Source organism: Gavia stellata, chromosome 21 (assembly GCF_030936135.1).
Source record: "Gavia stellata isolate bGavSte3 chromosome 21, bGavSte3.hap2, whole genome shotgun sequence".
NCBI classification, from domain to species: Eukaryota; Metazoa; Chordata; class Aves; order Gaviiformes; family Gaviidae; genus Gavia; species Gavia stellata.
Window position 1 is genome coordinate 8060990 of NC_082614.1, and position 14703 is coordinate 8075692.

General features: G+C 42.9%; 1 protein-coding gene across 1 annotated transcript in view; it reads left to right on the forward strand.

Annotated features, from left to right (window-relative positions):
- The window catches only part of ZDHHC8 (zinc finger DHHC-type palmitoyltransferase 8), a 113369-nt gene that overhangs the window by 77048 nt on the left and 21618 nt on the right, over positions 1-14703 (forward strand). Inside the window, exon 2 of the mRNA XM_059827705.1 lies at positions 13098-13219. Within this exon, the coding sequence (XP_059683688.1) occupies positions 13098-13219 (122 nt within the window). The remainder of the gene's footprint in view (positions 1-13097; positions 13220-14703) is intronic.

Sequence of the window (14703 nt, forward strand, 5' to 3'; positions counted from 1 at the left end):
AAATCATAAGATGCTTGACGCTTCTCATTCTGGTCCCAGCTGGGAATCTGGAAAGTGTAATGCTTAAACTGAATATTTGCTTTGATTCTTGGAAATGGGAACAAGTTTAATAAACAAACTGTTTCTTTTTTTTTTTTTTCCTCCCCTGAATTGGCTTGCCTATTGCATCTCATTAGCAGATGGTGACACATATACCATTTCCATAGTCTTCTATTTTGCTACAGGAGCTGCTAATTGTCCCATTTTGACTCAAGAGTGTATTAAGCTTTGCTGATGTATCTCAGGTAGTTGTAATGCTGCCTTATGTTCCTGAATTATGGCAACAGAGTGGGAAGATTTTCAGTTCATCAGGCCCAGAGCATAATTGTACCTTTTCTGATAACTTTGTGGTTCTTCAAAAAAAACACACCCCAAAAGCACAAACCCATAGGCTTTTAGTGAATACTGAGGTATTAGTAGGGAATGTGACAAAACAGCTACCCTGTGTCCACAGAAATATGTGAGCAAGCTACTCCACTGTCTTTAAAAAATTATGAGGTTCGGGGTAGAGCAAATACTACACAAGTAAAGCAATGACACCTCCCCCTGCCATCATGACTGCTGGTGAGATCCCTGCCTTGTTGCACTTTAGAGTGGAATTGGCAAGAAACAAATCTATATACCAGGTTGAATCTCATTTCCCTGTCTCTGTAATTAAGAGGCTATCGTCTCTTAGGATGTTGTCTAAGCAAAGTAATTTTGTTTTCTATCAACCTGAATTGAATACCTGTGCACCAAAACAAATATTGGAAGACTCCCTTTATATTTTGTCCAAGCTGACAAACATTTAGACCTAAGATGGTGATGCTATGTTTCATCATTTCCATAAAAAAACATGACTGTTAATGTGACAGTCGCTATGGATTGGTTTAGGTTTTTATTGGTCCCAAAAGCATTTTTGGTTTTGATAGGTCCTGTAATAAAATTTTACCTGCAGGAGAAGCTGCCTCCAGAAGCCTGCCCTAATCATGTTAGATGGCAAGCAGAGATGTTGCAGTCGTCAGTGTGCAGGCAGGGGAGGCTTGGGACTTGGGCTTGATTTGTGCTGTTAAAATTGGAAACACTTAATCTAAGCCAGGGGGTCACAGTCATTTAATAGTTTGAGAAGACTGTGGCTGTGCTTCTACCTTAGTGGCTCTTTTTGGTATCTGTTGAGAGAGTGCATGGGAACAGCCATGAGTCTCCTGCATGTGTCACCTTTGCCTCTGAGCCTGGGACATCTACCTGCAGATCTGCCCATGGGCTGCGAGACCTGTGGAGGCACCTGAGAACGCCTTTGCGTTGCTACACACCCAAATGAAAGCAGCAATAGCACCATATTCCTTTGCTGCATGAGGACGCGTATGTTGCTGCTTGGTGATTTAATTTAGCAACAGGATGATGGGAGGGAGGAAGGAGGAAACAGAGCTTGAAAGTTCCTCAGTGATTTCTCTGGGAGACTCAAGGAAAGGAGAGTAGCTCCACAGAGGGAATGAGAAGACAGATTTCTAGTAGAGATGTCCAGAAAAAGGTTGTTCTGACCCTGCTGCTGCCTGGGGGGGCGTCCCTTCCCAAAACTAGAAGGGGAAATTAAGATGATGACGTTACTGGGGAAGGGTGGAGATAATGAGAACAAGCTAAAGTTTGATGTGTTGCTTCATTTGATGAATGCAGATGGAAGAATGCATTTAGTTTTGTAACATTTCCACCGGGCTAAGCAGTGTCTTTATTATTGTTATGCCACCCTTGGTTTTGTTTTGAACTGCATACATCTCTTGCTTGCAATATAATCTTACACGTTTGCTTGCTGGCTTGTGTGTTCCACTACACTCTGCTGGAAGAAATGAGGATTTTTCAGCTGTGTCCTTGTGCCCCAAAACAGTCCCAGCCCTCTAGCAGAAATGGGCTGTGAACTGGTTTGGGAGGGCCCCAATTATGCCCTGCTGTTGCTGGCATCCATCCTGCCGAGAAAAGATTTGGTGTATAAAATGATGCTTGGTTTCAGAACAGTGCATGGCCAGGCAAGGTGGGACACATGGGGTCTGTGATAGCAGGGTGCTGAACTGGATGACATGTCCTATTCTGTCTTGTTACGTTGGCCTGTTGTTAGGTCTGTTCCAGTTTATAATTAAAGGTGTTGCCAAAATAGACTGAATCGCTGATGATTCTCCTCTGATGTCCTGTCTTGAGAGGTGGCTGGTACCAGCTGGTGGCTTGGGAAGGGGTAAAATATCCCAAAGCAGGTGGCCACAGGGGCACGTTCTTCCCAAATGCAAAGTTTGTTTTATAGGTTGAAACATGAAGGTCTCTTGTATTTTCTTTTTTTAAATCTCAGCTAAAGTAATTTTGATTATTTTTTTTCCTTGCTTAAAATCTTAATATATTAAGGGCCTCTTATACCAGCTATGCAAATATTCTTTTTCAGTGTAGTGAGAATAAGGTATATAAATGTCATGTTCCTAGTTCAGGTTTCCACAAAACCCCTCGGGAGGATATTCCAGAGGGAAACTGAAGATGGGATTCTATGACAGGCTTTTGTTTTATTATTATATGTTTGCTCCAGTACTTGATATATGAGAATGTTGATACTTTCTACGCTATCTTCTGTACCTATTTGCAATAGAGGTACCTCTACCTCCTTGTTTTGTTCATCTCTTCTGTAAAATACAAAGTCCCTAATCTTTCTGGTTCATACAGGGAGACCTTTCAATAACTGCAGTAATTTTGCTGCATATGTGTCTAGAGATCTTCAAACAAGAGAGTTCAGATTAGGACTGGCTTCCTTTCCCTGCATAAGCAAGCTGTTGCATAGATAAAAGAACTCGCATAGCAGCTCTGAAGCATGCTATTCAGGCCGTGGACAGGTATTGTTTCCAGATTTCAAAAGCAATACATGGTCCAGACAAGTCTGCATGAACCTCTGGTCTTAATTAGTTGTAAATTTCCTGAACAGCTATCTCAAGTCATGGAAGAAATTTAACTGCTATTACCAGCCTCACAGGATTTTCCTTCCCCTCCTTTGTACAAGTCTCTCTAGCTGCCCCAGCACTGCAAAGGGCAGCTGGCAGATTTGTCAGAGCCGGCTGGATATCAGGGTGTGTGCCCTCCCCAAACACCTGAATTGTGGCAGCAGTGTCAGACCTCGCCTGGAGCTAGATGGTCCTTCATGTCCTTCCAGCTCAGGCCATGCAATGTCCCTGACAGGGCCGGCTGGTGTCTCACTGCCAGTTGATGAAGCAAGTGGCATGTGTGGTAGAGAGATAAGGTCCTCCAATAAGGTATTCCCTACTAGTATCCACTACCCCAAGCAGCCCCTGTGTCTCTTTTCAATGCCGAGTTTTAACAAGGCAGCTTGCTCTCTGATGCAGACCTGTGACAGGCACCCTGACACCCAGGCTGTCCGGGATTAAGCTCAGACACCTGGGCTGTCTCTACTGGTGTCCTCTGATTTTCTTCGTTTTCCCTGCATCATGGAAAGCACATTATGTTACCCAATTCTCTGCTAATCCACGGAGGACGGTGATCAAAGAGTTCAGAGCTCATATTGAACGTTTCCTACGCATATTGGCTCATTGTTAATTTAAGTGGCACATACTTCAATCTAATAGATGCTGTCTTTTAGTTAAGTAGTTTTTCCAGTAGCTGTAAAAGGATGGTATCTTGTGAAATTTAATTTCTTTCTACCGAAGCTCATGTGGAAAAGGAAGATCTAAAAAGTCAAATTAACTTTTCAACAAGGGTAATATAGACTGTATCTTTTCACTGATATCAACATCCCCCTCCTTATCTCATAATATTTCTTTACCTGTTTCTCTCTCATCACAGCATACTTATAATGAGCTACCTTGCTTCCACTACACCACTATCTTATGAATTCAAACACTGAATGTGTACTAGATGTGTTCTGCCAGTATGTTGTTGGGGAATACAGTGAGCAAAGTCTGTACAAATCCTTCTGTGCCAGTAGCTGGGATCACCTCAAGTGTGTCTGAATTAGGCTGCTGATAATTTGAACTTATTTTAAAAAGTAACTCTGTAGGAGCAGCCCACCTCACCTTTCTGTATTGCTGGTGGATTCATGCCTGTGTTGACAAGGATGAGAACGATAGGGAAAACAGCCATCAGTCAGGGAGGAGCTATCCTGTGCTTTTTTTCCATCAGAGAGGCATGGGATCTGGCAAGTGCAGTTCCATCTATCCAACAAAAAGTTGGGTTACAGACTGCTGAGAGGTCTGGAAGATTATAAGAGTCACTAGTGGTATAAAACCCAAATAAACTGTGTTCTTCTTTACTCAAGGAAATGTTACCCTGGTGGACTCAAGATCAGGGGCTGTCGCTTTTTAGCACTGCTATAGTAGATGTGGCATTGATTTAATAATTCTGGTGTTTACAAATTAGAAGCATAAGTTTGCATTCCACATGGCATCTTCGAAAATGCTCAGAAAAACTTGGCTTGTGTAGCATGTGTATCCCTTTCAGACACTGTGAAGTACCTTTTGACCTCCCTGGACACCATGCTGGGCAGCTGGGCTGTGATTATTGCTGGAAATGGTGCACACGGGAGCACAGGCTGAGGACAGTGCAGCCACATGCATTGAGAACTAGGCTGTGTTATGAGTTATTGGTTCATATAGCATCTTTTGGTGGTAATTCTCCAATTTCCCGTTTAGCCAGGTTTCTGCAGCTTGATAATTCCCTTATGTGAATTTTGGAATGGGCTGGAATTCATTCAGCTGTTGCAGTACAGAGATGCTGGTGGCCAGCCATATGCAGACAGAACTGCAAAGGAATGTTACTGGGCAGCAGTTCCTTCTTTTTTTAACCAAATGGATTTAAAACTTTCAGTGTGACAGGGCAACTAGTGTCTCTCCTGCTGTAGTTATGTTGCAGTGACTCCTTACTGTCCTCCTCTTCTGTCATGACCCAAAGACCACCCATACACTTAGCTCTCTATTAGCTGCTGGAAAAAGTGGGGTTTGGTTCCAGCTGTTCAGCGTGGTACTGATAAAAGGTTGGTGCATGTTCGAGAAGCCCTGGATTACACTCATCCTTGCCTCTTCCAGCTTGTGTGGCATTTTAGGCTTTGTAAAGTCCAGAGCTGAGAAAGCAAACCCAGGACCTTCACATAAGGGGGGTTGTCTCTGGATATGTGCACTCACTCTGTAACCTGCGCTCAGAGTCTGCTCTGATTTGCTCATGCACTGGCAATTGGCTCCTTTCCATGAGGCACCAGAGGGTTTACTGCTGCTCAGGGTGACTCTGCTTGCAGCCCATTAGACGCCTGAAGTGCCATGAAGACCTACTGTCTCACTTTGATGTAAGCATTATCCTTCTCCTAATATAAAAATGTTATTGTGTACTCTGAAATCCAGCCTATACATACCCTAGAATCAATGCACAATGGATGCCTTCAATTTGAGGTGCAAATTGGGCATTTCAAGTGATGCTACACTATTACAGCATATTCCTCTACAAGTATATCAAAACAAAAACTCTGCCCTGGGCTTTCATATATGTCAGTCAGTAAGCGCTAACCCGCTCTGTGTAGGCCCTTAATTCACTTCAGGACAACGAAAAGTTCAAAGCACTGTGTAGAGAAGGATTTTGCTGTTTTGATCTGTATCTGCAAATGAGCCCAGCCCCTGTCTGCCCAAGCGCCGCTGCTGTGAGCAACTGAGTGCAGCTCCCAGCAGAAACCTATGTCTTTGCTACTTTTATGGGTGCTCTACCAGGTTTCTGGACTCCCAGCAGCTACTGAGCATGCAGAGAGCATCTCTGCAAAGCACATGTATTGAGTCCAGCACGATCCAGTCCTGTCTGCTCACTGTGCATGCGATGTAAAGTCACATTGTGTGTGTAGCTCGTAAAAGTATGTCCTGCCCACTGGCTGCAGGGTCAATCTGTGCCTGTGCATTAGGACTGGGATGGCTGGATGGCTTCTGAACTTGAAGATGATGATGAATATGTTTACCCTTCTGGTTGGCTCGCTCAGAATTGGTTATTGGTATTCTTGTTCCTTCTCTACATTTCTACCACATCAATTCACATGACAATATAGTGTCTTTTCTCAGATACTTGGAGACTGTTTAAAAAGGGAGGAAGGGAACATGCTCCAGAGCTTTCAAGCAGCTTTGTGAAAAGGGTCGAGTGTATTTTACTTTGGGGGTGATGTATAGCCCAGATAAGACTTTTCACCAAGGACCATTATATCTCAAGTTGACTTTTTAATTGATTTAGCTCCTCTGATCTGTACATTGCCAGACATGAACCACTAGCCTTTGGATGGAGGCCAGGGTGTAATGGAAAGTTCACTGAAACCCTATCAGCTCTTGTTAAACCTGAGTGAATTTCAGCCCAGCACATTTCTTGTGAATAATTAAACACAGTTAAGCAGGTGTTGGATTTGAACCTCTGTCTCTAGTGTTGAGCTATATTTCAATTAGGAAGGGGCTCTTTAAATTCATAGAGATTTTGGTGGTGGGTTTTGGGGGTATTTTTTGCCTCTTGTGATGGACAACTGCACCTGGAAACCCAGGGTAGATGTTTTGGTATCTCCCACTTATCATCAGCATGAGCTGCTCCATGTGGCACTCAGCTCTCATCAGTTTCTGGTTTTCAGTAGGAAATTCTCCAGTATTTACTTCTTCTTTTCCCATTTTTATGTAACATTTGGAGTTGTTATCCTTTACTTTGATACCACTTTCTATCAGTACAACTGCTGTACTCACAGTGAGGGTGTAGTGCTATGGCAACAATATATTATTTGCAATTTTGCCAATGAGTAAGATATGGTGCAGAAATTAGTTCATTTATCAAAATCTGATGTGGCAGAGCTGAGCAAAGGACCTGGCTATCCTGAACCTCCTGCTATTTTCACAAGAGCTGCCGTTCTGTTTCACATTGGTTATGACACTCAGATACATTCTCTCCTGACAGTTTCCAGTGATGCCTTGTTAAACCCACAAATGTCTTAGCACCTTGGAAAATATTTTTTGGATGTACAATAATCTCCAAGCTATCTTTGGTAGTGACAAAAAAAAATGGAAAATGAGCTTTTTTTTTCCTTGTGTTACTATTCCAGAAAGGTACTTTTCTGTGATTTCAGGGTAGGAAAGAGCATATAAATGGAAAAATCTTCCCCAGACAGGGATATGTGAGAAATGTGTTAGATTTTCACTGCTAAAGACTAAGAGAGCTCTGCCCTTCTGTGCTCTGTGGTGCAGGCTGGGCAGTTGACAGCCTTCAGGGTCCTGTCTTGCACCTTCTCTGTCCTACATACACACTGGTGGAATGGGCTTTAAGGTACAACATTTACATCTAATTCCAAATTCTTCTAAAATGTGGGTGTTCAGAATCAGTCAGTTGATAGCCCTTTCATTTATGGTCCTACTGGTACAGTGCTGGATTAGGAGGACTTTCATCTCTTTGTACCTGTCTCTTCTCTGACGTATCATCTCAGCCATCCAGACTGTTGTGCCTTTCGAGGTAGGGCAACTTTCAGGCAGCCCAGGAGTCTGGGTCCAGCTCCCAGGGTTGCTGGATATTGGGGTAATGTTAGAAATGTTAAATCTTTGGTCAGATCTGGTGATGACTAGAAATTGTTTACATGGATTTTACAGTACACAAATTGGTACATGGTCTTAACAGTCAGGGTTTGGCTAGAAACTCTTGGAGAGGACTCAAACTAGGCCAGGCTGCTACAGACTTATGGACACAGTTTGAAAGTTTTCAGTGAAATTAGTACCAGTGCTTAGTCAAATTATGTTTGTTTGTTGACCCCTGTTATCTAATTAGTCCCTACTTCACTGAGCTGCTTCTACTTGCATGCACTGAATCAGCTATTTCCTATTACTGTTTTACCACTCTAATGGTGGAAGAAGTTGATTCAAGTTAAGAGATGCTTTCTTCTCTGTGTTATAAACCCATGCCTTGTGATTTGTGCAGAAATAAATTGTTTTGCTGCATATCAGCCATCTGTTTGAGACTGAGGAGAAGGATGTGTGGTCATCTCAGATCAAATATTAGGTGCAGCTAAGCAGCCAAATAGACAATCCCTGGGGTCTTCTTATTAGATGTGGGTAAGTATCCAAAGTTTGGGTGCCTGTCTGTACTCTTGAGGTTCCCACATCATCTCTGTGCACTACACAAGCAGATTTCATTGTCTTTCTGTTAGAAAGAGAAGGGTTGTAGCCTCCTGCTCCATGTTCTGCTCCTCATCTCTGGCCTTAAGGCACCCAGCACCCCGAGGGAGCCTGTGTGCACACGTGCTTGTGCTCTAAGCAGAGTGTAAAATGAACCGCTGGCCTTGTTTACTAGGTAATCACAGACACATCCTCACACAACAGCCTGTCAGCAGGAGCGGTGTGCCTCACCCCTGCCGCAGTTCAGGAGAGGGTGGTCGGTGCCCAGCGCTGCGCTCCCTGGAAGTGAACACCAACCAGGGCCACCAGCCCAGCCCTAAGAAAGACGCTTTGAGATTTGCAAAATCAAAGGTGACCCCTTCTCTGTGCTGCAGTGGGGAAGATGGTCTGTCAGTAGTTCATGTCTCATTTGCAAAAGGCCTAACTGGGGCGGAGGGGAGAAGCAGATGGCTTTCAGTCGCTCTGCAAGCCAATGTCAGAGCCAAGACTAAAACCTGGTTCTTGAAATCCCAAGCTCATCCTCTATGGCCTACTGCCTCTCTAAGCATGTGTAAGGTTTTAATAAAAACCACCAAATCTTAATTTAGAGCAGGATTCAAGAAAAACATCCTATTCAATTGCTTAATTATAGGTGAACTATGATTATAAGACACAAACATGTCTTGCTACAAAGCACCAAGCAAAAAAGCAGAAAGGATTATTTGTTGTTTAATTTAGCAGAGGAAGGCAGCTGATGATGCGTAAGTCTATCTGACACCTAGCAAGTTGTGTGATCCTATTTGCTAATCTTTTTAACTTTCCATTTTATTAGGATAGGGTTTCAAGAGCAAATAGAATAAATGAGATTAAATCTGTCACCCTGAATTATTTTCCTCTGAGTTATGAGCAGAATCACTCTATGATGTCAGAGAAGTATAATTATGAGGAAAATGCTGCCTGTGTAATTGTGTGCTTCGTTCAGAAGAATTTGAGATCCGTAATTATCTCTAGTATGCCACAGTGGTGTGTGCTGGCTCTTAATTTCTACAGTAAACAAAACCATTGAAGGTTTCTCTCCTGAGCAGTTCTTGATGTAGCATGGCTGGTACCCACAACAGTACCAATATTATCCTTCAGGTCTCCTGGTTCAAGTGACGGATCCACACTAACTTGGAATAGAGCGCCCATCGTACATTTATTTTCACATCTACCTTGAACGTTGATTGTGTAGTGAGGAATAATGGCCATGGGGAACAGAGAGTCTTCTGAGCTGTAGGTGTGCTGGGTGAAGCATGTCTAGCTGCTTATGCAAAAAGCAAGTCATAGCACATCTGGTGCTGTGTTCCATCACTTAACTTTTTGGTGGTCCAAGGATATTTTCTTTGACCTCTGCAATGACCATGATTCTGCAGGTGCTCCTGCAAATACAGAGTGCAGCTTTCTTTGACAATAATTAAGCTGTAATAGAAAAGCTCTGGGTTAGGACTCGGTCTTTTTGCTCCTAGATGTCAGTGCACATCAGAAATCTTGGGGTTTAGTTTTTCTCTCAGAAAAATGTGTTGTTGGTGCTGCATTAGGGGACTAGACACTGCTCTTGGCTCTACTTAATTATTTTTGCCCTATAAAATTTGTGGTAAACTTCATGCTATATAGTTCCGCTGTGAGATCAGTTGAAGACACAAAAACTGTAGCCTCTTGAAATTTTGGGTTCACCAACCAAAGGAAGCTTTGAATCCATGTGTTTATCTAGATTCATAACAGTTTCTGTTAGAAAAAGCAACTGAAATGTTCAGCTAAATTTGTCCCATAGATTGGCGTTACTGCTGCTGGAAGCCAAGCTCCTGGAGAGAGGATGTGCACAAAGTAAAAAGAAATGCACTACAGGTCCTGCTCATACATTTCTGCAGCTTCCTTCTCTAGGCTGAGAGCGCAGAGGGTCAGAAGCCAGGCTTGTGCATGATGGATTAGTGATAAAACGAACTGCCAGACTTGGATTAGAATTTCTGTTACTTTGCCTAAAATTATGTGTGCATTAGAGGAGAGGGACAGAGAGGATGCATAATTTTTTGGGAATCCTAGTAGCAGTTTTATTTTCTTTTTCAGACCTTTTTACAGTTATGAGCCAGGACTTGATCTCCACATCTGTTTTTACCAGTCAATCTAGTTTACAAATAAGGACCCTTTTGTTCCATCTACTTTTATGTAATTTGTGATGCTGCATAAAGATTCTGGGAAGAAAAAATACAAGGATTGTGAACAGACCTTCTGGCTAATATGTACGATGACTCACTCTATCCTTTATTTCAACTTCCGTGAAGTATTTTCAGATACACTATTTACCCATTAAATGAGCTGTTTAGTTTAGCTTATGGCTAAAGCTTTTCCTAGTATTTTTGATCAGTTTGTTGGGAACATGACAAAGTAAATCACAAATTACAATGTTAAATGCTTACATTAATTATCTGAGACAGTCTCCCTCATTATAATCTTGTTCTGAGTAACTAGTTACCTGTAAGAAAGAGTTTCCTGTCCCTTGATTTGCCAACTTACTTGACTTCACTGCCAAGGATATCTCTCCTCCATCCTTGACAAGCAATGGGTAACTTCATAATCTTTCTCTGTGTAGGCAGTTACTTCATGGGAAGAAATTAAGTCAGTCATGTCCATTGCTGAATCTAATTTTACTATAATCTAGAGGGAAGAACCCTTCCCTGAGTAGAATTCATTCTATAACTGTTTATTTCAGGACTTCTTTTGTTTTCCTCCAAAGGATCTGGCAGTAACTGTTGTTAGTGACAGGCCTGCAGCTTGCTTGGCAAGGTCACTGCGGCACATTTCATGGCAAGCGAGAAACTTCTGCCTTGCCTTGGTTTTCAGTCATCGACAGCTGCTTTGAAGAAAACTGAGCATGGCAGCAAGTCAGTATGACCTCGCTGCACATTGAAATTCCACCTCTTGGGGAATGTAAGGATCTTAGGGTACCTCATGCAGTCAAGCTGTCTTCAGCTGGGTCTGTCTGAGCTAGTTCATCTCCATCAGCTTTCTCTTCTACAAGATCTGCTCCTTTACCCAAGCTCCACAACCACCTGGTTGAGATTCCGAATGCAAGAGAAATACAGAAATTCAGCTTTCCTCCACTGAGCTCTCAGCCCTTTCCTATTCTCTTAATAGGTGTTAATTTCCTGGGCCTTTCTCTGCTTAAGACCAGTCCCAGGAGAAACCCCATGCTTCTGCTCCCCCTCTGTAGGCTGTAGCAAAGCATCCTTACTCAAGATTTATTTTTTCCTTCTCCCTTACTCAGCCTGGAGATTTGACCCCAGCCACAGACATATCTTGCTCTTGGCTTTATAGTTCATTCACCCTGGGTAGGATTTGTCTATCTTTTACTCGCTCCAGGCCAGGCTGATTGAAGCACGCACAAGGAAAGGTCCTTTTAAAAGCAGTTTGCAGCAGAGCAATGTTAAAAGCCTGGCTGTGAATAGGAGGGGAGCGCAAAACAATCTCTTCCTGCCTGCTCACAAAGAAATGGGAGGAAAAAATGTGGTGCCCTTCCAATGCTGGCCACAAGAGCATGTTTAACAGTGTCTCTTCAAGGTCAATAACACCATTCTCAGCTGTTCAAAACAGCATATCGGTAGCAAAACCAGTGCAAATTAGATTTGGGAGAAGGCTGGTTGTTTGTTGTTGTTTTTTCTTTCTCTCTGCAGGCTTCAGCATGGCAGACAATCAGATTCAACTGTAGGTGTAATTCAGGCAAAATACAATCCAGAATATGTGGGCCGATGTATGATTTATGCTCATGGTGGCAAGGTATTGCTGCTGAATGGCTGTCTGCTCGGCAGCTTTGGAGGAGTGCCTGGATGTCAAGGCAGCTGGAAATCTAAGGAGTCACTCAGTCAGGGGTCTTACTTTTTTTCAAAGAGATTCTTTGTCCCACATTTTTCCTTATTTATATTTGCAAGATTCATGAGGGTGATCAGATTTTCCCCTGCAGCAACCCTGTAACACCAAACCTCTTTATGCAGAAAAGAGAAGTAGACTTGGTCTAGTGTTTAGAGATGAGCTTTAGAGAGGTTGTAAATGGCTAAGTGAATAAACACTGCTTTTTATTGGGTGAAGTTGCCTGTAAGGCAGGCTGTTTTCTGCCTTGGTCCTGCCCTCCTGTGCTGGTGGGAAGTGTTCTTCTTTGCAGCTAGAACAATTTTCCTGTAACTAACAGGCATTTCTCCATCCTCTTTCCAAAGTCTCCTACTTTTTCTCCTTTATGCTTTATCTTCAGTTGCTCTCAGTTACGTTTGCCGGGTAGGCAGCAAGTCTTTCCAGTGTTTCTGAAAAGTGCTCGTGTGGCAGATGCCACACACTTAATTTTCGATATTGCATTCTTACATTCTGCCGACACCTACAGAACCCATGCTCAGTCTGACTAAACTTTCCCCCAAGGAAAGGTTTTGTAGTGTTGGTTCTGAGTGTTATATGGAGTTGAAAACCACTCAGGGATGCGTAGTGAGAAGTGAGTGTGCTTCTCTTTGTACCTACTGTGGAGATCAGTGGTTTAAGAATCCTATTCTGCTTTATGCCAGTGAAAATTGAAAGTAACACCAACTGCAACAAGGCTATGTAGAAGGTAAACAGAAATGCAACAATGGGATGAAGGTTTTACACAGAGAAGCAAAATGCCAGGTTGCAAATAAGGCAATGGAGTTGCAAAGCCCTATAAGCCATGTGAACAATTGGTGCTTTCTGTGCTGTGGAACAAAGCAGCTTTACAAAGGGTGTCTGCAGTGTAGTTTAGATCACTGAAACTGTCTCTATGGAAATTTCTGTTGTTAAATTGCAAATTCAGCCTTGCTGCATGGCTGGTGGGGAGGGGACAGGACTCTCTATGTGATGATGGTGAATGGGAAAAAACTACGAGTTACAGCTGAAAGAGCCCTTACCTACAACTTTTCTTCTCCACAGGTGCCCCTGGTTGACAAAAGCCATCTCCCCAGCCATCCCAGTGTACAATGGGCTCGTGTTCTTGTTTGTACTGGCAAACTTCAGCATGGCAACTTTCATGGACCCTGGAGTTTTCCCACGAGGTAACCAAGAATGGGACTGTTGTGGGGGGGCAGATTTAAAAACCCAAGCCAAAGGAGGTGTCAGGTATCCAAATACACTGTTTGCTGACTAATCCCCTTTTTTCTGGTATTCTTTCTTGTAGGCTTTATTTATTTATTTGCTGGCAGTAGAGATGGGATGGTGGTGAAATGCTGGATGCCCTCTATCTCTTTTCTGAGCTAGGAGGTGTCAGTTGTGCTTGCACTTGCTCAGACTGGCAGTCGAGGGCACAGGGTTGCATAGAATGGTTCTCCTTGAGTAGCTCTGCTGACTGATGTGATTGTGCTTGCCATCCCCTGTGTCATGCTGGCACATCGGATTTAAGTCACTGTCTTCACAATAGGTAGAGAGCATGGTGGAGGGGAGAGGCTGAACTTTCTGAAACAGCTTCATCAAAGCAGACCTTCCAAAAAGCCTTAAAACAAATGCAAAAGCATTGAACGCTAAAAAACATAATGATTAAGGCTTGCCTTACAGTGTCTAAAAATGTATACATTTAGAAAGATATGCCTGCTTAAATTAGTACTGATTCACAGCTGATAAAATAGGATCCAGATCGCTCAGCTTTTGTAATGGGAACCACAGTGCAGCTATCTCTTTTAACACATCCTAATGAGAGAATTATCACCTAATTTTATCTGTCTTCCCATAATTATTCACATGCAGTTTGCAGCAGAGACTGCTCCAGGCAGTCTTGCTAAACCAATGGATCTGTGCTCTCTGCAAGCTGTGCTTTCTCACTTCTGTTCACTGAATTCAATATCTGTTCTGAATTGCTACCTGACAAGAACAAGGTACCTGTCCTGCTGGCTTCCCTGAATAGCAAGTGCCAGGTTTGTCCAGGTAGCAGGGTCTAATGACGAGCATCTGTCTTCCATTCCTTTCAGCTGAAGCTTTTGAACCCCTGATTAAGCGTTGCAGCACTCCAGATAAGGAAATAATTGTGTGTAAAGGCAAACTAAGGCAAAGGCAAAATTCAGTCATTTGTGCAAGATTAAGTGATGCAGTGTTTAGGTGCTTAAAGGTACAAATAGGTGCTAGTGAGATTTTCAAAAGAGCTTAAGCACTTAGAGCTTTTAATGAGTTTCCAGGACTTTTTAGTTCCTCCACCTCAGCAGAGATAGCAGTGGTTAAACATGTTTTGGGTGTGAGGTTATCGAAAGCATCCATGCTTTTTGCCTTCGGTAGGAGGAGAGCTGGAATACAGTTGTTTGGTTTTGAAAATCTCAGTCTGGAAATCTAATATCTTTGTGCAATGTAGTTCCCACAGACTGGAGCCAATAACCGGGCGCTTACCGTGCCGTATGAGTGATCAGTACTGAGTGTATTGTAAATTCATACCTTCCTTTGCACTTCCCTAACTTCCTTTTGCAAACAAGTTCTTCATTTTGGACTTTGCATTTAAAGGACGAACATACAGATAGAAACTTTGAAACTTTCTCATCACCTTCCCTCCCTTCCCGTC